Source organism: Taudactylus pleione, unplaced genomic scaffold (assembly GCF_031769625.1).
Source record: "Taudactylus pleione unplaced genomic scaffold, aTauple2 ptg000093l, whole genome shotgun sequence".
In the NCBI taxonomy this organism is placed as follows: domain Eukaryota; kingdom Metazoa; phylum Chordata; class Amphibia; order Anura; family Myobatrachidae; genus Taudactylus; species Taudactylus pleione.
This window is the reverse complement of record NW_028284495.1, coordinates 14914869-14940291: the sequence shown is the minus strand read 5'-3', so window position 1 is coordinate 14940291 and position 25423 is coordinate 14914869. Positions and strand designations below refer to the sequence as shown.

The 25423-nt window shown below is 40.2% G+C and overlaps 1 protein-coding gene across 2 annotated transcripts in view; it reads right to left on the bottom strand.

The window, feature by feature from the left end:
* Positions 1-25423, bottom strand: part of TRAPPC8 (trafficking protein particle complex subunit 8) — a 166859-nt gene that overhangs the window by 136601 nt on the left and 4835 nt on the right. Inside the window, exons 3-4 of one of the 2 annotated variants that reach the window (XM_088469576.1) lie at positions 12861-12944; positions 2207-2296 (exon numbers count right to left, since the gene is read on the bottom strand). In XM_088469576.1, coding sequence (XP_088325702.1) covers positions 2207-2296; positions 12861-12944 — 174 coding nt within the window. The remainder of the gene's footprint in view (positions 1-2206; positions 2297-12860; positions 12945-25423) is intronic. The other variant, XM_088469577.1, reaches the window with a different exon arrangement.

Below are 25423 nucleotides of genomic sequence, written 5' to 3'. Positions count from 1 at the left end.
CGTGAGAGACTTCAACTCTTACCCAAGCATCTGTGGTGACTTGACACCAGCACTGTGCGAACTGAAAAAGTCAGTATCTCACTGTGGGATCCCCCAGATGAAGACCTGTCCAGTCAGGCTGAAGGTTTATCCTTAGGTTTAGAATGTCCAGGTCTGCTCGGTACTGGGTATAACGGCCCTCGTGGAGGCCAACAGCCCAGGAAAACACTGGCCTTTAGGCTGTCCCTGAGGACAAAAAAAGACTTAACAGATATAGTCCGAGGCCTTGTTGTGGGAGTAGCTGAAGGCGGAAATTTGCAGTTAGTGATACTGTCAACATTGCTACAATCTTGTCAAGGTCCGGACCAAACAAGATCTCCCAAATATAGGGTATCCATTTTAAGGCCTATCTTGGAGTCCACCTCTGCCTTCCATGAGCGCAGCCATAGGGTTTGGCGGTGGATACAGTCGCAGCAGAAACCCTGAAGGTTAGGAGATTGGCATCCAATGTTGTTACTCCAAAATATGAAACTGCATTTTGAATGTGATCAACCAAAGGCATCTGATCCCCAGAAGTTTTTGAGTGAAAAAGTGCTACAAATGCATCAGCCCAGCACTCAATAGCATTAGCCACCCATGCGATAGCCATGGTTGGACGGGCAACAGCCCCTGAAAGAGAGTATATTGATTTGAAGCAAAGTTACCACCTACGGATCTATTGAATCCGTCCGGGCAGGGATGGGAAGCAAAGTAGCGCTCTTAATCAGACGAGTAACATGAATATCCACCCCAAGAGGTGATTCCTATTACTTGAAATGACACTCAGGAAATGCGAAACATGAGGCCAAACGCTTTTATGATACATCTCATCTGGCGATAGCCAGACCCCCACCATGTGATCCACCCATTGGTCAGAGAAGGGGAAAACAGCCGAAGACACCTTAATGCTTAAACTGAGGGTGATTTGATTTAGGTGCAGGTTCGACATCCTATAGAACTAGGATGGACTTGACCGCCAGCACCAAAGCAGGGATAATAATACTTGATTTAGGCTCCCCCTCGTGTAAGAGGGATAGGAGTCCGATACATCATCCAGTTCACATTTGGCTGACAATCTATGTTAGACAGCAGTGCAGACTGGGAAGTAACCACAGGGCGTTTATTACGCCATTTTGTGTTTCGTAAAAACGACATCCACCCAGGGTGGCTGTTGTGGTAACCCTGCAAGGGAAATGACAGACTGTTATGGTACCTGAGGGATTTGCATGTACTGTGAAAAATCCCGGGAGGGAGCGATAGTCTGTGTCACAGGGGTAAACCGCAAGAAACTGCGAGATACCCTGAGATGAAAGGGTAGTATGCTGAAGTAACCCCAAGTGAGTCACAACAATGGTGTGTCAATCACCGCCGGGTCCCGCATCATTGTTCGGGGGATCGGAGGGTCGCCCGTACACACCAGAAGATGGCTGATATATCTTTCAGATATATCGTTCATCTGCTGTGCTGCACAGCAGATCAGATAGGTCTGTAAATGACATTGTTCACAGACATATGCACTGTACACACCTGGCGATGCAGTATAGATGCATCGCCCTTCCAATGGAACAAAATATATATCTATCAGTTTGTACCCAGCTTTATATTTTTTTCCCACAGTAACTATGCCAATGTGCACTATAGATGGTTCGGATTGCTTGTGCTGGACCAACAGTCTATTAATATACTTTATATTGGATATTAGCTAACAAGTAGGTAAATAATTATAAGCTAGCTTCATTTTTCAATAATTCCTGTATCTACTTTATCATGTTGTTTTTTTTTACCTTGTGCAAGTTCTCAATACTGTACTATGAAGCTATTGAATATGCTGCAAAAAATAGGAGTAAAAGTCTCTAAACCTCTCCAATCAGCTACTAACAACATGACATTAGTAACATTTTATTTAGAGGGGTTGCTTTTTTCTTCTGGGGTCCTTTGGGTATGCAGAGATGAGAAATAGGGGTGTCACACATAATACAATTATATAACAAAAAGCCTGATTTGCAAATGTTGTCTGAAGCCTAAAACAGTAAATTAATATTTCTAATTTCACACGATCAAGCTTTACCACCGTGAGTATTGTGGTTAAAAGAAAGCTTTTACAGGTATACAATAATCGTCAACTTGCCCTACACAAAGAAAAAAAACTCTTCTCATGTCCACATCCATGAAATGAATAAAAGGATACAGGCCAAATAATGGTTTAAGAACTCATGATCCGAGGCTGGCATGCACTGAAAAAAGCTCTCCCGATAAGACTCAAACCAAGTTGTAGTTGCTGTAATAGACAAAAAGAAAACATTACACTTTACAATCATCAATTTATACAGACATACTACACAGAAACTACTTAACAAAGGGATAACATTTACTGGAAAAAAAATAAGATAGAGAGTTTGAATTAAAATAGAATTTAGTAAAAGTTAAATGAAATGTCTTTCCTGTACAAAACAATTATTGGTACAGTCTGAAATTACTCTTAAGTAGCCTAAATAAATGAGGATTGCTACCAAACATATGCACATAGGTACACAATTTCCATAATCTATAATACTTGCTAAAAGCATACAACACCCAAACATTCACAAAAGGTATTATTCTAAGATTTCCTTCATTATGTGCAAAAACCTTACACATGACAAGTTTGTTTTTTTCCACAAAACTTTAGCAAAACAAAAGAACATTTGCACACTTAAAACATTAGCCTTTTTTTTTTTTCTTTAAAGGAATTTAAATGGAGTGATGAATAAATCTATTAAATCTGCAATACGAGCAGGTACCTTTAATGATTAAAAAGTGTATGAAAATTAATCATCTTGCAACTTTGCTATTGTAACTTTAATATATACCCTATTGCAGTGTGGGAGCTGATCAACTTTAGAAAAACAAAAAACAGCCAACAGAAAAGAATTGGCCAATTTACATTAACAGCTCACCCCCTCTCTATTTCACACTTTAATATAGAACACCCTGAATGACAAATATTTGTACATAACAACAGAAATTGATTGTGCTATAAAAAGTAAATATAAATCTCTGTAACCACAATGGATCGGTGTCTGGTTTTGCAAAATGGAGGGAAGGATTTATCATCTAAAGCTAGGTACACACCTAAATACACACATATATTAGAACACAGTTAAATAAGCAAAATTAAAATATCGGCACCGATGCAGAGTTTTAAAGAGCCCCGGTAAAGATACAAGTGAAAGATAGACCAAATTATGTTATACTCTTCTCCCAACTAGTAGGATAGTGGAGGTCCAATCATGTAGAGCGCATACGCACAGACTGGCACCTTGGAGTGAACACTGGAAGTGTCAAGCATTCTATATTCCATTACACCATTAAGCTGGGTACACACTTGTCCAATGCTCCGGGGGCCCAACTCCAGATCAGACTGTTTAAACAATCCTACTTCAGACCTTGTCTCCAATTCTATATCCAATCTATACGTACACACTTGTCAAATTTTGCAGCAGATTGTTAATCTGCATTTGCTGAAACAATCTGCTGAAAGGTTTGTCACTGTGCCCGCTCTACCAATCTTTGGCACACCGGCTGCCACTAACACGCAAATTTACATAACGTGCAGCGCGGGATAAAAAAAAAAAAGTAGTAACAATCTGATTGGTTTGTACTGCGTTAATAATCCAGACAATATAGCATGGCTGCATAAACATGAGGTACACTAATAATTATATAATCACAAATATAATTTATTGCGGTCACCAACAACAAAAATCTATGTTTGCCACTTACTTATCATTAGATATAAAAATATAATAAAAAAATAGGTTAATAAACAGTACAAAAAAAGCTTGTCCATATGTCTTCCAAATGTATTAGGATTACCACCTGTGCCCTTAAATTTATCTAGGAGTATTGTATCCAAAAAAATTGTTGTTTCAAATATGAGCTCATATTTATGTATCCAAAAAAAAAAAAGAAACAAAATGTATCCGATGTCTTAACATGTTGTATTTTGGATCCAGTAACATGAAATAATAATGTACTTCTCTTGTAGCTCCAATCAACCCTTGTACGCTGTAAAGAAATCCAATGAAGGGGCAAAGGAGCTTCTACAGCTATACCTAGTGTGCTATTCCTGCACACTGCATCTGTAGTCACATTCAATACAGACTTGTGCTGCTGATGCTTACCGAGAGCTGACTCTTGCGGTTAATGTAAACACTGTCTGTAATCATGCCGCTCACAGCTACAATCGGTAGATCGCTGTTTGGCCGGTTTTTAGTGTACCTCATGTTTATTCAGCTGTGCTATACTGTCTAGATTATTAGAGCAGTACCAACCAGGTTGTAAATTTATACAAGAGAAGCAGCGGTCCATAATTGACATTTCTTCTCTGCACTTGTCATCTCAAAATAGCATGTTTAAAAAAATAAATATATATGTGGAGTCCCTGCCAAATCAATAATCAGCCCCGCAGCTCTCAGCATGGGATTGCATTGGAAAAAAGGGGGAAAAAACAGCGCTGGTTCCCTCTATTTTCCAATAACTAGCAAGGAAACACACAGCATGGGTTCCACCTGCCAAACCGTTTACCAGCCCCAAACTGGTCAGCCCAAGGTTGGAGTCCCTCGAAAATTCGGGACGGACCCCCCCCTCCCTCCCCAAAAGAAAAAAAAAACTGAAGTCCCTGATCCTAAGGGACAACCTGACCTTCCCCTGCACCCAGGTCGGTGGTTGTGGAGGTAATGAGAATTAAAGAGTAAATTATATTGTTTACAGGAGACCTACAAGTCCCAACAAGCCTGTCCCCAGAGTGCAGCTTATAGACCGGCGGACTAAATGCCGCCAATCTATATCCCGACAAGAGGATTTAAGATAGGTATCGAAATGCTGGGGGGTGGGAAGGTGCTAAGGTTTAGGGAGTATAGTGGGGTTAAGGTTAGGTTTTGGGGGGAGAGATTAGGGTTAGGCACCCCTAGGGGGGAGGGTTAGGCACCCCCCGGGAGGTTAGGTTTACCCCCGGGGTAGGTTAGGGTTAGGCACCTACCTGGGAGGGTTAGGTTTAGGCAACCCCTGGGGGAAACTTAGGGCTAGGCACCACCCTGGGAGTTTTAGTGTTAGGCACCCCTAAGGTAGAGTTAGGAGGGGGGGAGAAGAGGGGAGGAATAGGGTACTTACAAGTTGGCATCGGTATCTCCTCCTGTTGGGATTTTAATATCGATTCCCCTGTCCCCATGCTCCCAGTCAAATCAGCACTTCCCAATAAATTTCTATGGACAGTGTCTGCAAGTCACCCGTCATTTTCATCGCGGCTGTGCACGCAGCCAGTCTGTCAATTTATTATTCTGTCAAGAACCAGTGGATGCCTGCATGGACCGAAGAGGACCTGATCCAAGGATTTTCTGAGTATTAAATTAGAAAACAAGGGCCATGTGGTGGAGTTTTTTTTTTTTTTCAATAAAAGTATAACATTGTGCGGTCTTAATTTTAATATTTTCTATACTGATGTACTATAGGGCCCAGCAGGCCTTTAATGTCTTGGCATGCCTTTAATGTCTTGCAGACCTTTAATGTCCTGGCATGCTGGCACTTGTGGTGTCATCATGCTGGTACAGGCTTGCTGGGATTTGTAGGCCGCCTGTAAAGAATATTAACTCTTTCCTTACCATTACCCACCCACATGGGAAGCGCATAAAGCTGGTTGTCCCATGGGAAGATGGGAACCCCAATTTTTTTTCCAGAGGGCGGAGGGGTTGGCGCGATGTTCAAAGGTTTACAGCCCTGGGATGACTAGTTTGGGGCTGGTTCATGGGATGGCAGGGAGAGCACACACCATTGCATTATCCCCCCAACTGGTTTAAGCTCTGTGCTCGTTATTGGAAAATAGGGGGAACACCACACCGTTATTGCCCCTAGTTTCCAATGCAAGCCCAGGCTGAGATGTTCGAGGCTGGTTACTGAATTGGGGAGGGGGTGCAGGGGATTCCCACTTTTATTTTATTATTATTATTTAATCACATCAATTTATTCCATTGTTAACACATAACAAACCTGATCAGTGCTTTCAACCTGCCTACAAAGGCTTGAGGGAGAAATTGGAAGAAGAATTGGACAAAGTAGTCGCAGCTGCGTACACACTATATTGGTTGGGTGATCAGTGGCTGGGTCTAAGCAGGTTTAAAAGCCTTCTGACCAGATGAGACGACTAGGATTGAATGAAAGCAAAGTGTGCGTACACACTTTTCCAAAGTCTAACCAACTGGTAAGTCAGGGGTCAGATTGAATACAGATTGTATAAAGTGTATACCCAGCTTTAGAGGTTCCCGTGGGGTGAGTTTATGAAAGCAGTGGATAATCTGGGATAGCAGGCAACTGACATAATAGTAGTTGCAGAAAGAAGGAATTTTCATTTAGAATTGAATTGTAAGATAAAAATAATGATCATTTGTTGCTGCCAGGAATCTTTCTTTAACAAAAGGAAAAAATTTACCTCATTCCACATCACAAATAGTAGATATATATTTTTTTAAATAATAGAAAAACATTTTTATATAAATAACATTGCTTAAAAGACTTATTTTCAAAACCCAAGACCCTGTAGGGTAATAGCCCACAATTCTACACCTTGATGAGGGTACATCTGTGTTTTTGCAGTTCAGGCATCTTAAATAAGATTGACACACATTGTGTTTAATGTACTATACAAATGCTAGCAACACATCGCTTATTATTTGGTCTGCTTTTCAGGTGTCCTGATAAAGCATGCCAATTACCACTATTGCTTCTCCAGCCTATTGAAATGGAGAAAAGCAGTATTTGTTTGGAATCATTGCGTGCACCACACTGAACATAGACCTAAGAAAGCAAAGGAGAGAGTTGTTTGAGGAGATTAGAATGAAAATGATAGACAAGCATATTAAAGGTAAAGCCTTTAAGACCAATCTCCAAGCAGCTTGATGTTCCTGTGACTACAGTTGCAAATATTATTTTTTAAGTCCATGGGAATCCAGCTAAACTATTTGGATGCGACCACAAGGGGAAAATTGACCGCAGATTAAACAGAAGGATAGTGAGAATGGTAGAAAGAGAGCCAAGCAAAATTTCCAGAGACATACAAGCTGAAATCCAAGGTCAAAGTACGTCACTGTCTAATCGCACTATCCAAAGCTTTTTGAGCGACAGTGTACTACATGGAAGACGACCAAGGAGGACTCCACTTTTCAAAAAACATAAGAAAGCCAGAATGGCATTTGTATATTGACAAGCCACAATGCTTCTTGAAGAATGTTCTTTGGACAAATTAATCAAAACTGGAGGTTCAGGTCTATGTTCACAATCGAAAAAATTTTAGCTTTCAAAGAACAGAACACCATGCCTACTGTGAAACATGGAAGAGGCTCGGTTATATTTTGGGCCTGGTTTGCTGCGCCTGGCATGGGGTGTCTTGAATATGTGCACAATGAAATATCAAGACTATCAAGGCCTCCTGGAACAAAACATACTGACCAGTGTCAGAATGCTCTGTCTCAGTCGCTGATCATAGGTACTGGAACAGAATAATGACCCAAAACACACAGCTAAAAGCACCCAATGCATAAGAACAAAACATTGGACTATTCTGACGTGGCATTCTACAAGCCCTGACCTGAATCCAATTATTCGTATATGGTAAGAGTTGAAACATGCAGTGTGGAGAAGGCACCCATCAAACCTGTTGTGAGGTCCAGAAGTCTCATTGAGAGCTACAGAAATTGATTGATTGCAGTGATTGACTCAAAAGGTTGTGCAACAAAATATTAGGTAGAGGGTCCCATCAATTCTGTCCATTTGACATTCGTTTTATTATTTAAAACATTCGGTTGAATCAAAAATAAAACGCAAAGTCTGCTTTCTATTAACTATGGAATACACAATGATGGATGCCAATTACTTTTGTCAGTTTCAAGCTATTTTATAAACAAATATGGGTTATTTTTTCATGGAAGGATCCCAATAAATTTGTCCACGTCTGTATGAATATTGTTTCATAGTAAGGGCCAGTCCCTCTATAGGGCATAGTCCATAGGGGGCGAGATTAAGCGTGGAAAAAAACCTTGCGCCCAATTTTGGATTACCGCGGGTATGCGCACTTTCAATACCCGAAATATCCACTAAAAAAAATGGTTTCAGGGTTTTCAGAGCCTGCGCCGTGTAAACAAACAAAAAAATAAAAAAAATACTATTGACACTTCCCTGCCCAGGGTCTCTGGTGCTCCCTGTGGCCTTCTCTCCATCTTTTCACTGGGAAGGGGGCTGCTGGGAGATGTAGTTCTCCCAGCACCCGTTACGGGGTGGGGGCATACTTACACTTGGGACACACACACACACACTCACTCATACACACACACTTAACATACTCACCGCTGCTACAGGAGACCGGGTCCCGATGCTGGAGGGAGAAGACAGCTCTTCGGAAGGAGAGTATTACTGACTAAGCTAATTGGAAACTTCCAATTGCTTAATCATTAGGAGGGGTGCCGCCGAGGTCCCAGAGAATTTCCCGGCCATTTTTCCTAAAATTATGAATTTTAGGAAAAATTGGTCGTGCTCTAGAGGTGCACAAAAAAAAAAAAAACCATCCCGGTGCTCCAAAAATCAAAAAACCTGCTCCTAATTGAATAGCAAAAATCCCGCACCTGCAGGCTAAACCCAGTGGGTGCGGGATTTTTGCTATTCTGGCCCCCAATTGAATATGCCCCTATATGTAATGAACTATGCAAAAAAGTGAATTCCAGCATTTGTAGAAACAGCTTTCAAATCATTGCTTAGTGTATCAGTAGCACTTCTGATGCATTTAGTAGAAATGCTGCTTTGAACGGAGTTCCGCTAGGCGCAAAACATCTTGTCAATAGCTCAGCAAATGCATTTTTTTTGGGGGGGGGGGGGGGTTTACATGCATTCAACAGGGGATTCATACATTGAACAGTAAATGTACAATTTAAAAAAAAAAAATACATAATCAGTATTATATAAAGGACACAGAAAAAAACTTTATATCCAATAAAGAAAAAAAAACTTTATATCCAATAAAAACCGGCATCATAAATCCCTATGAAAATCTAAAATAAGTAAAAAAAAAAAAAAAAAAGAAGAAAAAAAGTCAAGACACACAGAAATAAAAAAAAAAACCCAGGACCAGCAAAGGTGCATACACACGTAACGATTTTTTGAACGATTTAACTATAACGACGTTGTTATCGTTCAATCGTTGAAAAAATCGTTCAGTTTCTGAGATATAACGATGAACGATTATCGTTCATGCGCGTTCCCGTTTGTAGTTCATTCTGACTGACCAAATGAACGATTTTCATTAAGGGAAGATAAAAAAAAAATAGTTTGTAGTTCAAAAAATCGTTCATTACACTTTAAAAAAATCTGACAGATAATCTGACAGTAAATTGTTTATAAAATCGTTGGTAACAAAATCGTTGTGAGTGTGTATGCAGTTTAAGTGCTTTGAGTTTAAAAAATGATTTTTGTTTGTTGGTTAGTTTTGCTTTTTGTAAACAAGTAGTACTATAATTTATTTTTCTACTTTACATAAACCAACAGTTCGTCAACCTGAGGACACTGTTGTGGAATTATTCACTGCATCTTACAACACTAGGTATGTGTATGTATCAATAAAGGCCATGAACCCATGATCAAATAAATCAGCTCTCATCTCACTAACTTTGCATCTTAGCGAAAGAAACACGTCAGTTTTAAACCCAAAAATTTTAATTCCAAGAGTGAATAATCGCAATCACTTTAGGAAATTTTACTAGACTCTATAGAAAAAAAAAGGTCTAGGGCTCACCACAAACTATTACTCAAGTCACATTCCCCAATAAAGATTTTCTTTAACATTCAAAACAACATTTTCCCCAAACTAGCAAAGGCACATAACTTGAACATTATTTCCACCCTATAGTACATAAAATTATATATATATATATATATATATATATATATATATATATATATATATTTATTACACATATATACAGTCAGGTCCATAAATATTGGGACATTGACAGAATTTTCAGATTTTGGCCTCTATTCACCACCACAATGGCTTTGAAATGAAACAAACAAGATGTGCTTTAACTGCAGACTTTCAGATTTAATTTGAGGGTAATTACATCCAAATCGGGTGAACGGTGTAGGAATTACTACAGTTTCAATATGTGCCTCCCACTTTTTAAGGGGCAAAAAGTAATGGGACTATCAACTCAAAAGCTATTTCATGGACAGGTGTGGGCTATTCCCTCGTTATTTCATTATCAATTAAGCAGGTAAAAGGTCTGGAGTTGATTCTAGGTGTGACATTTGCATTTGGAATCAGTTGCTGTCGACTCTCAATATGAGATCCAAAGAGCTGTCACTATCAGTGAAGCAAGCCATCATTAGGCTGAAAAATGAAAACAAACCCATCAGAGAGATTGCAAAAACATTAGGTGTGGCCAAATCAACTCTTTGGAACATTCTTAAAAAGAAAGAGCGCATCGGAGAGCTCAGCAACACCAAAAGACCCGGAAGACCACGGAAAACAACTGTGGTGGATGACAAAAGAATTATTTCCCTGGTGAAGAAAAACCCCTTCACAACAGTTGGCCAAATCAAGGACACTCTCCAGGAGGTAGATGTATATGTGTCAAAGTCAACAATCAAGAGAAGACTTCACAAGAGTGAATATAGAGGGTTCACCACAAGATGCAAACCATTGGTGAGCCACAAAAACAGGAAGACCAGATTAGAGTTTGCCAAACATCAAAAAAAGCCATTACAGTTCTGGAACAACATCCTATTGACAGATGAGACAAAGATCAACTTGTACCAGAGTGATGGGAAGAGAAGAGAAGGAAAGGAACTGCTCATGATCCAAAACATACCACCTCATAAGTGAAGCATGGTGGTGGTAGTGTCATGGCGTGGGCATGTATGGCTGCCAATGGAACTGGTTCCTTTGTATTTATTGATGATGTGACTGCTGACAAAAGCAGCAGAATGAATTCTGAAGTGTTTCGGGCAATATTATATGCTCATATTCAGTCAAATGCTTCACATGGACAACGATTCACAGTGCAGATGGACAATGACCCGAAGCGTAATGCAAAAGCAACCAAAGAGTTTTTTAAGGCTAAAAAGTGGAATGTTATGCAATGGCCAAGTCAATCCCCTGACCTGAATCCGATTGAGCATGCATTTCACTTGATGAAGACAAAACTGAAGGGAAAATGCCCCAAGAACAAGCAGGAACTGAAGACATTTGCAGTAGAGGCCTGGCAGAGCATCACCAGGGACGAAACCCAGCGTCTGGTGATGTCTATGTGTTCCAGACTTCAGGCTATAATTGCCTGCCAAGGATTTGCAACAAAGTATTAAAAAGTGAAAGTTAGATTTAGGATTGTTTAGTTTGTCCCATTACTTTTGGCCCCTTAAAAAGTGGGAGGCACATATAGAAACAGTTGTAATTCCTACACCGTTCACCTGATTTGGATGTAATTACCCTCAAATTAAATCTGAAAGTCTGCAGTTAAATCACATCTTGTTTGTTTCAATTTAAAGCCATTGTGGTGGTGAATAGAGGACAAAATATAAAAATTCTGTCAATGTCCCAATATTTATGGACCTGACTGTATATGTATATGTATGTATGTGTGTGTGTATATATATATATTATATATACACACACACACACACACACACACACACACACACACACAATCTAATACATCACACCATCAAAAACAATATACAGCCAAACTGATTGAGTCCTCTAATGCTCATGTTTTCTCCTGGACACAGTCTACCACATGCTACTAGGCCTGATAGCAGTCATACAGGCTGCCATAGTTATAGCTAGTGTTACACCGGGTACACACTAGGCAATGTTGTTACGATATGGCCGATTTGTATGTGTATGCACGATATGGTTGCTTACGACATCGTCAGGCTTGATCTGCTGCACATCAAACCTAACGATATTACAAGTGGCCCCATTCATGTTAATCAAGAACGGAACGACTGATCGTTCCGTCGTTTATAACATCGCTCTGATGTGTACCCGTGTTACGATATGTCTGGCTGACATATCGTCCCGGTACACATCATCCAGTGTGTACCCAGTGTTAAGGTGCCTACACACTTACCAATCTGCACACGAACCGACATAGTGTACGATTTCCCTTGAAACTCCTCCCCGGAAGCTCTGCACACTATTTGGTGTTTAAAAGTGTGCAATTTACAAACTATCTATCGTGCATCCAGACTTTTTCCAGTGCATGTGTGTCCCAGATTGACAGATCTGACGATGCGTGTGCGGCCAGCGGGGACGCGCAACGCATCGTGATAGTGAATGGGGACTCACGATTTGGGCATTTTTTACACGACCTGTTGTTCCGATGCGTCGGAGTCAGCCACAACGTGTAAAGAAATAAAATACATAAAATATCGGTAAGTGTGTAGGCACCATTAGAGCAGATGATCCACAAAACATTTGCATCCATTCAGATATATAAAAAAAAAAAAATTGATAATTTTTTTTAAGCTTCCTGATAACTTATATTAGTGATTTGCTATCTGGATAAAAACGAACCTTATGAAAAAAGGCCAACAATAAAACAAATTAAAATAGATTAAGGGCAGCAAAATTTTTTGTAGAGGGCAATGTTAGTAGATTTACATAAAATGAGTCAGATCACAAATAACCATCACCGTCATCAATTGTTCGTGCTTGACAAAATTTAGGAAAACACACAAATAGGTAAGGGAAAAGATGACTAATAATAGAACGGACATGGATTAGGGTGAGGGCAATTGTTTTTCAGCCCCAGTCACAATACTACCTGAATAAAACTTGGACTTGTTGAGTTCCGTCAATGTGTCTTTCCAATTATTGTACCAGGGGACACTAGCTTTAAGAGAGCGATCTGACAGAGAGAACATGACAATATTGAACTAAAGTTATACATCAAGCTGTGTCTTACATATAAAAAATGGCTGCATCAGAGAAGGCACACAAGGCAGTAATATGATGTGATTTACATACTATATAAACAGTGAAATACGTTAGACTCTAAAGATGTCAAATAGAAAAAAATGAAGGTAAAGTCAGTCAAACTGAAAATCTAAATGCTGAGGACATTTTTTGTTTTAAAAATATATATTCAAACTACAATGTAAAACTACAATGATAAATTGGTGTATTACAACGTTTCATAAATTACTACTAATAAATCACCAATCGGTTTAAGGTCACTCAACATTTTGAGAACAAAAATGCAACATCGACAAATCTATCTGATAAGGAAAGAGATAGAGGGCCTGATGCAGAGGTGGCAGCAGTTACAGTAACGACTGCGTCTTTATGCTAATGCCACAGCTGATGGGATAATAGAGTCGCACACCGCCTGCATTGCAAACCCACTGCTTTACATCAAAATGTGCACCATTGGACATCAGAGCAAACCCTACTGTTGCTCACAAAGTCTGTTGGAGAATGGCCACCAGCGAAATTGCAACTGCGAAAAAAGACGCAGTCCCTGGCCACAACATGCCCGCATCTGACTAGCCACCCACCTGTTACCTTCCAGAAACGCCCAATGAAATTGTCTCTTTCTGCGTCCACTGGCAATAACCATCGGGATGCATGCACAGTGCGTAAGCAGTACGAAAACATCAGACAACTGCGCAAACATCAGCACTGCTCCCATCACTGAACCAGGCCCAGAGGCATAAACACAGCAATACTACAGAAAAGCATCATAAGGCAGACCTGCATTCAGTGTATTAAACAAAGGTAGAACATGACCGTAAATTAAAGGTGTTGTCCATTTTTGGACATCTTCTGTCTAGTGAATCCCCCTTCCATGTATTATGTGGTTGTGGGATACCCCACAAATGTAACGCTATACTGAACAGAACTGGTCACTCTGACACACAGAGCAGCAGTGAGCTGCAATAGCTAATTGGCATAAGCAGTAGGAGTGGGCACACGTGAGGGAAGCTACATGCGGGTGTACAAAACTGGACAACTCCCTTATTGTATGCTTTTCATATTAAGGTATTATGAATTCCTGGAAAACCTTAGCTTTTCATTAACCTTCACATTTTACAAACCTGTTCCAACTTACCAATTCCAAATGGTATGCAAAAAAAATACACAAGTATTAAGCATTATGTAACAAACTTAGCTAAAACTAAATGGGAAAAGCAACAGAATCAGGCGCTAATACAAAGTGATTCAATGAATGAAATAAACCAATAATTATCAGCTGCAGCACCTAATAGACCCTGTGTTAGTCTCAATAATATAAGTCTCAATAATAATATTAACCACAATGGGGTTGCGCTAGTGTTAACAACAGTGAATAATTAACAAAAACACCTTGGCATGGCAGAAATTAGACCAGACGCTTTCTTTTTAAATTAAGTTTTAAATGTTTGTAATATTTTAATATATATTTTTAATCATAATAGCTCTATTCGTCATTAGTAATGAATATGGATCACATAAATTACAATAATTGTAACAATTAAATTAGCTTAAAATAGTCAAGAAATCTTTATCCCCAGCAAAAAAGCTGTAGAAACTAACCAGGTGCGAATACTGCCAGTTCAAATCAGCTGTGTAGCAAATTTGTCCAGTGATAACTTGTATTAAGTCCGTACTGAACATCAAAGCCTCTCCAATATGATCACGGTTTGTATAAATAACTAACTTTCCCTGGGTTTGCAATACTATATAGTGCTGTATGACACATCTCACCGCAAGTATGGAGACTGATAATCTTCTGCCTCTTTTCGCAAAACAGGTTTCGAACCTGTCAGCACTACTGTCCCCTGGTGGATATTTTTCCGCTTGTAACATTTTGCATAATTACACCTGTAGTTGCGCACAGAATATAGGCATGACGCATATCACTTTAATCAGCAGAAGCTGCTTCAGCATCCTATTTACATCGCAGTGTAAATAAGACACATTTGAAAGAAAAATGTTGCACGAAAAGACACTTAGCGCTACTAGACGGGCTGATTCACGTGCAAGGAAGATGTATGTGGACACATCTGTATATCCAATAGGGCTTTAGGTTGCATCAGATTTATTAGTAATAAGATTTAAAGGGGGGTATTTATCAAAGCTTGAACAGATACATTTGTGAGAGATATGGTAACAATCAATCAGCTCCTGCCATATTTCAAACCCAGCCTTTAAAATGTAAGTAGTTATTTATATCTCACAATTTTCTCGCGCTAAGCTTTAATTAATACCCCCCCCTTTAAATCTTTATTACTTGTCACCGAAGCCCAACCACAATATTAAAATGGCTGCCACGGCACTGAAAGGAAAAACCCTCATGCCACGGCACCATTTACTGCGGATGTATAAGGTAATGTGTTTGAGCAGGTTATATTCAATGTGCTGTGCACAGTTGTGGAAATGTCGTTTTAAATGTATGTACAGCCTATGCATTTATAAGGAATGTATAAGTTATTTTGTTTTAAAAGCCTGTAACATTTAAAACCAAAATGGCTTTTGAGACATTCTCACCTCCTAGTGATATGTTAATTATTCGGACGTAGTGGCCAAATCCTTAGTTTAGAGCCCTTTCATTGAAATGCAGTGCAGAGGTCTCCGGTGTGCCTCTGTGTATAATACCCAGCAAATTTGGTGAAAAAAAAAAAATGTGCTTGTGTTTAAGAAGATCCTATTGGGTGGACCTTCCTAAGAATTTAGAAGGTGTTAGGATTGTAAATAAACCAAGCTAGTTTTATTCACAGACATGTGAAAGGACATTTGCAATTGAAATTTGCGTTATATTTACCTTTTAAGATACAGTTATACTGTTTGCTAAATCAGTTTGTGTATTAGGAAGAGACTGGTTTTGGATGGAATATTAGAATGAAAGAAATTGGTTCACTACTTTGAAATGTAAAATATATTTATTTATAGTTTGTGATATAGTTTGATTGGTTAAGTAACCACAGGGCGGACTTATCCCCTGTGGTAATGTGTATTGGAGTAGGATTAAAGAGGGCATGTGAGCCCTATATGTGTGTATCTTTTTGAACATCAAGACTGCTGTAACATCTCTGTATGCTGTACCCCCTTGAAGCTAAGGGGAAGGGTCTTTTTCAAGACTATTGAGCAATAAACATCTTTGCCTGACTACGACTGCATCTGAATCCAGCGACAACAGAATTGCGCTAAACGCTAATCTATTCTCCAACTGTTCTGGATTGAGCCCAAGCTTCTCCAAGCTCAAGCCCTCTGCCAGCTACTGTGTAGAGACTTGACGCATACGCAGCAGAAGTGGTTCCAGGGGCCGGAGGTAGGAGCCTGGTTGTACATAAGAAGAGGTTCCAAAAGCAGATTGAAGGAGTTTGGTGGTGGCAGCTTCGTTACACGCCCACTGTGCAGTGGACGGAGTCAGTGACAGGCAGTCACTGACGGTAAGCGGGAATCCCTGATACCCCAAGACCCAGTGTGGTTCAAACCCAATCTGTGATCGGGTGTCGAGCTGAGGTCGTCTGTTCACGTTACTAATAAATCTGATGCAAATTGGAATAGTAATTAAGCTGTTTCACTTAACTCAACAAGGACAGAGTGCTACTAACCTAGAGGAAGTCCTTATTGACATCACACAATGTCATCCATGGGATTTCCTTTTAAAAATGTAGAAGCACGATGGTGCAATTGTACGCACTGCACAACAACATTTCACTAGTCATTAAGACTGAGCTGCAAGTAAGCAATCAAATCTCACAGCCTGGAAATAGGGGGAGAGCTTGAATATCTATCTGTGATGTGGCAATAGCAAATGAGACATTTCTAAACATAATTTTGTGTGTGATGGGTCTAAACAATTAAATGAAGAGTCAAAATGTAAACATTTGTTTACAGAATAAAAATGTGAGCTGATATTAACATACACATCTGCTAAACAAAGCCCTACACTGGCTCCCCTTCAGATTCCAATTCAAGGTTCTCACACTCACCTACAAAGCCCTCACTCATCCTCTCCCATTTACATCTCTGATCTCATCTCCCTTCACACTCCCGCCCGTCCACTTCGCTCATCAAATGCACGCCACCTCTCCTGCCAACTTCCTCCCACTTCCAAGATTTTGCCCGTGCTGCTCCCTACGTCTGGAACTCTCTCCCTCTCCATATCAGACTCTCCACCTCTCTACTTCATCAAGGCCTTCCAGCTGTCATCCTAACCCGCTTCATACTCTTTCCTTCCTGTCTACCAGATCTGTGTCACGCCTGTTTATCTGCCCCTCCCCTTAAGAATATAAGCTCTCTCATGAGCAGGGCCCTCTACCCTCATGTGCTTCTCCTTATACTTTCTTCTACTCCTTTATCCCCGCAAGGGCACCTAACACTTGACTGCTTACTCCCTGCTGCTTATTTTGAGTGTTTTTTTTTTTAAATCGTTTATTAGTTTTATAGGACTAGATATATCAAATAGTATTACATCTCGATGAACAATAGAATATAGAGATAAACAATTAGTCTCTAATACATACCAATTGTACATATCAAAAAATATAATAGACAACAGAAAGAAAAGTTTTTCCGTGTTATAATAATTGAAGATAACATCCTCACAAATTGCAATAAAACTATAGTATAACAACAGTGATATAGTAAAGGAAAAAGGTAAAGAGATGAAGCAGAAAAAAAGGGAAAATATGGGGAAGGTTGAAAATATATAAGTATAAATATAAGTATAAATATAAGCGAGCCGGGGGGACAAAATAATACCAGGGGAAAAAAAAAAAAAAGGATAAATAAATAAATCAAATAAAAAATAATGAATAAATAAAAAGAAAAAAAAATAATGAGACCGGGTCAAAATTATGAATCATACTTCACGTGAGGCCAGGAAGGGTAACCGCATGGAGGGAGTACCAGGAGGACCAAATAGAGTGAAACCTCTCCACTGAGTTATTCAAAAGACTGGTAGTGTACTCCATTTTAGATATAAACCAAATCCTATTCAAAAGTTCTTGACGAGTTGGAGTATCAGGTTTTTTCCAGTTACGTGCTATCTGATATTTGGCCGCACATGAGATGTGAACTATCAATTTGTTCGTATTTTTAGAAACCTGGTCTACTGGAGCACACAGTAACAGGCTGGCAGGTGATAGAGAGAAAGGCACATTAACTACTGATGATATAAGGGTACGGACCATGTTCCAGAATGGAATAATTTTTGGACATGTCCACCAAGTATGATAAAATGTACCAATGTGGCCGCATTGTCTCCAACACAGGTCAGAAGTGTTAGGGAACATTTGATGAAGGCGCTCAGGGACTAGATACCATCTGGTAAAAACTTTGTATGAGTTTTCTTTGATAGCTACACTAAGAGAACATTTGGAGATAGCGAGATGTATTATTTCCCAAGTATCGTCTCCCAGTGGTTGTCCCAGGTCTGCTTCCCATGCGAGTTCGTGTATAGAAAGTGAGGGGGACTCCCTTTCCAAAACAGAATGATAGAGAAATGATATAGTGCCCCTATCAGTGGGTCGGTATATACACAGTTTTTCTATTGGGGACGGTGTACGAGACTGGGGGGTAGAAAGTGCTGACGTAGCAAAGTGTTGGAGTTGTAGATATTGGCAGTGAGAGGAGTCAGGGATGTTATATGTCTTCTGAAAATCACCAAAGTTTTGTGGAATAAATTGTCCTATAATATGACGGATGCGTGTGATACCTGCTGCAGACCAGATAGATGCCACAGCAGATGAGAGCCCTGGTGTAAAAGAAGGATTGTGCCACAGGGGGGTCTGAAGAGAAGGGTACTTGGAAAGAGCAAATTTTTTATTAAGAGTGTCCCATGTAGAAAGTGTTAAAGCTACTGCCGGGGTTGAAAGTACGGACCTAGGTCGGTGGTTACGTGGTAACCAGGGCAAGTATGAAATTAAGTCCACCCCCACCAGAGCTCCCTCTAGATCTACCCATCGTTTTGTGAAAATAGGGGCATGCCAAGCCACCATTTGGCTCAACCGAGAGGCATTATAGTACCGTAGGAGCATCGGTAATCCTAGTCCCCCATTCGATGATCGTCTAGCCAAGACTTCCCTTCTTATTCGAGGCTTTTTATAATTCCAGACAAAATTACAATATAAAGATTGAAGCTGATAAAGAACTCTGGTCGGTACTGCGACCGGGAGCGTCTGAAACAAATACAACAACTTAGGTAAAACGTTCATTTTAATAGCGTTTATACGGCCAATCCATGATATAAAGTAGGTCTTCCACTGTAGTAAGTCATGTTCAATAGACCTAAACAGTGGAGGATAGTTAGCCTGATACAGACGATCATATGTTTTGGTAATATTAATCCCAAGATATGACAAGGAGTCTTTTCTCCAAATGAATTCAAAATTCAGCTGCAGCAGTTGCCTCAGAGCTCTCGGGAGATGAAGAGGAAGAGCTTCCGATTTGCTATTGTTAATTTTGTAGCCTGATAACTCTCCATAGATAGATAGTTCATGAAACAAATTTGGTAATGAGATAAGTGGTTTAGTCAAGGTAAGAAGGATATCGTCCGCAAATAATGAGAGAGTATATTGAGAGGACCCAACAGTCACACCAGTAATGTCGGGATTTATACGTATCCTTCTAGCAAGTGGTTCTATAATCAGTGCAAAAATAAGAGGCGACAATGGGCACCCCTGCCGTGTTCCATTGGTTATGGTGAATGGGTCTGAAAGCAATCCCCCAGCAAGAACAGAAGCAGTAGGGTTATAGTATAGGGCTTTAATGGCTTGTAAGAATTTACCTCTAAAACCAGGCGGAGAGTGTGTGCATCATAAATGGCCAGGCGACCCTGTCAAAGGCTTTCTCCGCGTCCAGGGCAAGCACAAGAGAGGGAAGTTGGTGTGCATTAATATAGTGAATAATATCCACTGTTCGTCTGGTGTTATCCAGTGCCTGCCTGGACGGGACAAATCCCACCTGATCAGGGTGAATAAGGTCAGGTAATATGGGGCTAAACCTAGTTGCAAGTATTTTTGCAAAAATTTTTAAGTCGGCGTTAAGTAGTGATATGGGTCGGTAATTAGAAGCAATGAGAGGATCCTTATTTGATTTGGGAATAACTGTGATGGTAGCTTTAGTAGTAGATGGGTGAAAGGTTTCACCGTCCAATATTTGATTAAACATCTTAGTCAAGTGTGGAACTAAGGAGTCTTGAAATGTTTTATAGTAGGATATGGGATAGCCATCAGGGCCAGGTGCCTTTGAAGGCTTTTGGGTTTTAAGAGCAAGGAGAGTTTCTTCCTCGGTAATAGGAAGTCCCAGCCTTTCTGCCATTTGTACGTCAATACCAGGAAGACCACAGGAGGAAAGGTAATCAATAGTTCGGGAATTATTGCTAGGATTCGCATTGGTTGCATCTGCTAGATTATATAATTGGTCATAGTATGTCTGAAAGATGCCATTTATGGTAGCTGGGTTATATTGAGGGACGCCATTCCTATCTTGTATGGCCTGTATGGCTGTTCTAGCCTTTCGGGATTTTAATCTATTGGCCAATAACGTGTCTGCTTTATTACTTTTTTCATAAAAGCGTTGATTGAGCCAGCGGAGAGATTGTTCGGTCTTTTCAGATAAAATGGCATTGAGATCATTTCTGGCAGATATGAGTTTTTTATAGATAAGGGGGGATGGATTTTGTTTATGGGAGGTTTCTAATTGTTTGACTTCATCAGTCAGAAGAGACAGTTTCATTTTACGCTCCTTATTCCTAAAAGAGGCATAGCTAATAATGTGTCCACGGATTACGGATTTGTGGGCCTCCCAAACCAAGGGTGAGCAAGGAGATTCCGCCAAATTAGTAGAGAAATAGTCAGCCAATGCAGATCTGATCCTAGTCTGAAATTGTGGGATCTTCAGTAGGGTTTCATTTAATCGCCAAGATGGCCTGGATGCAGGCGTATCAAGAAGATCGTAAGAGGTTGTGAGAATAGAATGGTCCGACCATGAGTTAGGTGTAATAGTTGAGTCTAGGAGATGTTTGGAAGCTTGATTACAACAGAGAAATAAATCGATCCTAGAATATGTATGATGGGGGGAGGAGAAAAAGGTATAGTCTCGAGAAGATGGATTGAGTGCACGCCAGGCGTCAAAGAGTCCTGAGTCCCGAATATGCTTATTAAGGGATTTAGCGAGCCTATTTATATGGGTACTATTTGAAGAATGTGACTTATCTAGGTCTGGATTAAGAACAGTATTGAAGTCTCCACCCACTATGAGATATCCCGCTCTACGTTTATTTAAGACCGAAAAAAAGGAGTTAAAAAACGAAATCTGACCTGTGTTGGGAGCATAAACATTAGCTATAGTCACCTCTAAGTGCCCCAGTTTTCCAGTTAGAATAATGAATCTACCGTCCGAGTCTGTGAAAACAGAGTGTTGAGTGAAAGGAAGTTTATTATTAATTAGAATGGCAACACCATTATGTTTGCTTGAACTTGAAGAGTATAACACAGTGGAGAAGTTCTTAGATCGAAGAGTCGGATGGCAGGGAGCGCGGAAATGGGTTTCTTGTAGTAGTACTATTCCGGCTTTAAGCCCACGAACAGTGCGGAAAAGCAATGAGCGTTTTTGAGGGGTATTAAGACCCTTAACATTCATAGAAACGACAGTGAAGGGCATCTTGACAATTTTATTTTGAATGTTTTAATCACTAATGCAGCAATGTAGATGTCCTTGTCCTGCACCGTATTGTATGGTAAGTAACTCGTTTCTTGCTCACTTATTTGTTTTTGTACTATGTAAGGCACTGCAGAACACTTGTGGCACCATATAAATAAAAGGATGATATAATAATAATGATAATAATAATGGAAACACTTGAATAAATAAAAACAAGATATCGAAAGCATGTGAATCCATGCATGTGAGGTTCTATGGTTAATTAAGAAACATCCATTATTCATAATAATAGGTCATGTATAAAAATGCTGATCAGGCACAGATGAATATATAAGAAGAAGAAAAGTTTGGCTGGGGTATTCATTAACCACTGAAAAATTTTATATAAAATGACAGTATATGTAAAAACAATAAAAAAAAGATTTACCGACCAGACTGGGGTCACACCACTGACTCTTGGGTTTCCACACACAGAAAGTCCCGACACAAGACTCCACTACTACTAACGTGCACACTCAACAAGACCATCCTGCGGTGCAGTTTGCACACCCTATCCAGGTGCATCTGTTGCACTGCCCGAACACACGGACATGTTCACATTCATTTTTTGCAGCTCGGTATGGGACTACATGCCAGGATACTTATGGAAGCTGCTTCCTGACCACTGCAAACGGGTGAGCTAACTCCAACTTATCTGAACTGCTCTACACAATTTGATATCCATATTTATAGACAATTTCCTTACTCAAGCCAGCATAAAGTAGCAATCCTCCATCAGCTGTTTGGTACCTCTCATAATGCCAATAGGCACAGTTGCTCTGAACCATCCTTTTTGAACATAACATACTTATTCAACTTGTTCTGGTTACGCACATCAAATCCGATTGACTGTATTTTCATTATAATGAACATTTATGTTTTTATTCAATCTGTCAATTGATCCTATTACATACATGCAAGTGTACATTATTTGTGTGTCTATTTCTTTATATCTTTGTAAATCCTTTTTTATTGTTCATATGTTTTAACATATACTGTCATTTTATATAAAATTTCCCTGTGGCTAATGAATACCGCAGCCAAACTTTTCTTCTTCTTATATATTCATCTGTGCCTGTATACACTTGTCGAAGCACTGGCACATTCTTCAAATTTTGGCAGAAGCTGGTCTTTAACATCTAGTCTTTAGGGGAGCGCTAACACTCATCAGTTTCTCTTCCAGATGAATATATTTTGGCTTCCATGGACAGAAAACATTGAATAGGATGGCGAGGGACGCGAGGCCCTGAGGAACACTCCTGAATTAGAGTTGAAATGCGTTGGTGACTGACACAAGGACTTGATACCGGTGTTGTATGAAATGGTTGCCAACTTTCCAAGACTACCAGCAGGTCCATTAGTATATCCCAGGAGACCTTTGTGGATTACTGAAAATGTTATTCTGGGAGTTTCGAAACTGCACCCCAAGCACACGGTACGCTGTCTTGCTTATATGTGTATGGTGTAATTTATTCAATTTTTAAACGATTGTTTATGATCTGGATACATTTCTTTATTAAAGCTTATTATTATGCTATATGGAGCATTTTTTCTTTTTTTATGTGATCCTTTGGGACAGAGTGTTTGGATAGATATCACCCTAAAAAGAGAAGATTCCCTGGAGATCTGAAAGAAATTGCCACTATCTAATATTAGTGTGACGTGACAAGATATCGGTGGACATTATATTGATTATCATCTATGACTGTCTTTTCATCTTGGGACGCAGAGGGGAGGAGTCTTCCATGCCCTTTAAAGGGGGCATGGAAGACTCCTAATTATTGTTTATATATGTTATTTAGGGGTGTTTGAGACCACTTTGGTATAGGATTTGCTGCCGGTTATTGAAGCGCTGATAATCTTATTGTGTGGTTTATACGTACTGTTTTGCATTTGTATCTTCGTTACTCAATGGTTTATTTTCTTCTAATCCTTATGCGACTAGTTTGAGAGCTGTCCACTCCTTCACAGTTGTCTATATGTATTCATGTAAACTAGGATTATGTCTACCAACCCTGTCCCCTACCTTTTTTCATTTCTGTAATCCCACCCATACCCCTTACTTTCTAAATTCAATAAAAAATGTATATCGAAAATTAATTATACCAACTTTAAAATGTTATATTTACTTGACTTTATTGGTAAAATGTTAAAAGCCACAGCAAACAGACATTTGCTTTTATTGTGCAAAGAGTGCTATTTGCCAGCTGTATAGTACTTAATATAGGAGTCGATGTAGCAGCGTATGAGCCCTGACAAAGGTGTGTGAAGCGGTAGATCATGGTAAATAAGCACTAGCCACTACTGGATGTGTAATCATTGAGAATGTGTTTTGTAAGTTCTGAGGGCCTGATTCAGACCCGGTCGCAAACGCTGAGTGCTCGCAACCGGGTCGATGGTGGCCCAGAGCGAATGCGCACGACGGAGCCGGCTCAGTCGTGCGCGAGACCCGGATAGCGAAGGGCAATCCGTCACTCCGGGTCTCGCACCAAAGGTGGCGCGCTGTCGATGTTGAGTGACAGCATGCCCACTTTGGTGGGCGGGCCGGGGGGGTGGCTGCCCAGACAGAGGCGTTCCCATGAGAACGCCTACCGTTTGGGGGCGGCCCCACTGACATCACAAGTGATGTCAGTGGGAGAGCTTTCGGCTCTGTTTGAGCCGAAAGCTCTCTGGGGCTTGAGGCCACGAGATCCTACCACAAGGGTCTCGTCACAAGCCCGATGGTCGCGATGGTCTTGACCATCATCCTGGCCGCTCGCATTAGCTGTGGGTGGCAATCCACAGCAATGCGAGCGGCCACGAGGCCGCTCCATAAAAAGACAAAAAAAAAAAAAAGACGCCCTGATTCAGAGCGTCCGGCACTGAATCAGGACCTGCGTTATCAGACTAAAAGTGGGCAGAATATATAGGCACTGGATATTTTAGCAAGTTGCTCAAGAGGTCCCTTGCATCTTATGACCAGACCTCTGTAGTCAATATAGAGATGGGTTGCTATAATATCCCTTTATTAGGGACCCCTGTGAATTACACAGGTTCTGTGGCTAATTTAAACCATGTGAAATGCAGACGGGGGTATATTTACTAAAGTGTGGGTTTTTTGAAATGGAGGTGTTGCCCATAGCAACAATCAGGTTCTACTTATTTATCTAGCACCTTCTAGAAGATTATAACTAGAATCTGATTGGTTGCTATGGGCAACATCTCCACGTCTAATAACCTGCACCTCAGTAAACATACCCCTGAAGTCAGCCAGACACAGAACCTGTACATTTCATGTGTCCCTGATTAAAGGGATATTAGAGCAACCCTAGTACACACACTGGTCTAAACTATAGCGCTAAACCTTTTAATTTTGGCACCAATATTAAAATCATCAAATACCTAGTGCAATAGTTTTTTTTTTCCCATTGTGTGAGTGTTCTGCTTTTTTCCCCGACAAGGATAAAAAGGTAGATGCGTGGCAAACTGGTTTAAGCACACAACTTGTTCTTGTTTTGCTGATGATGATATTCTATACCTCCCTTTATGCTGGGTACACACTGTCCGATATATTGGCCAATCAATTGATCAGCCAATATATTGGGTGCCCATCGACCATTGTGTACCAGCGATATGTCTGTGAACGACGTTCAGACATATCGCGTCGGCTCTGCTGCACAGCCGACGGCAGATATATCTGTCCATCGCGCTGAGTGT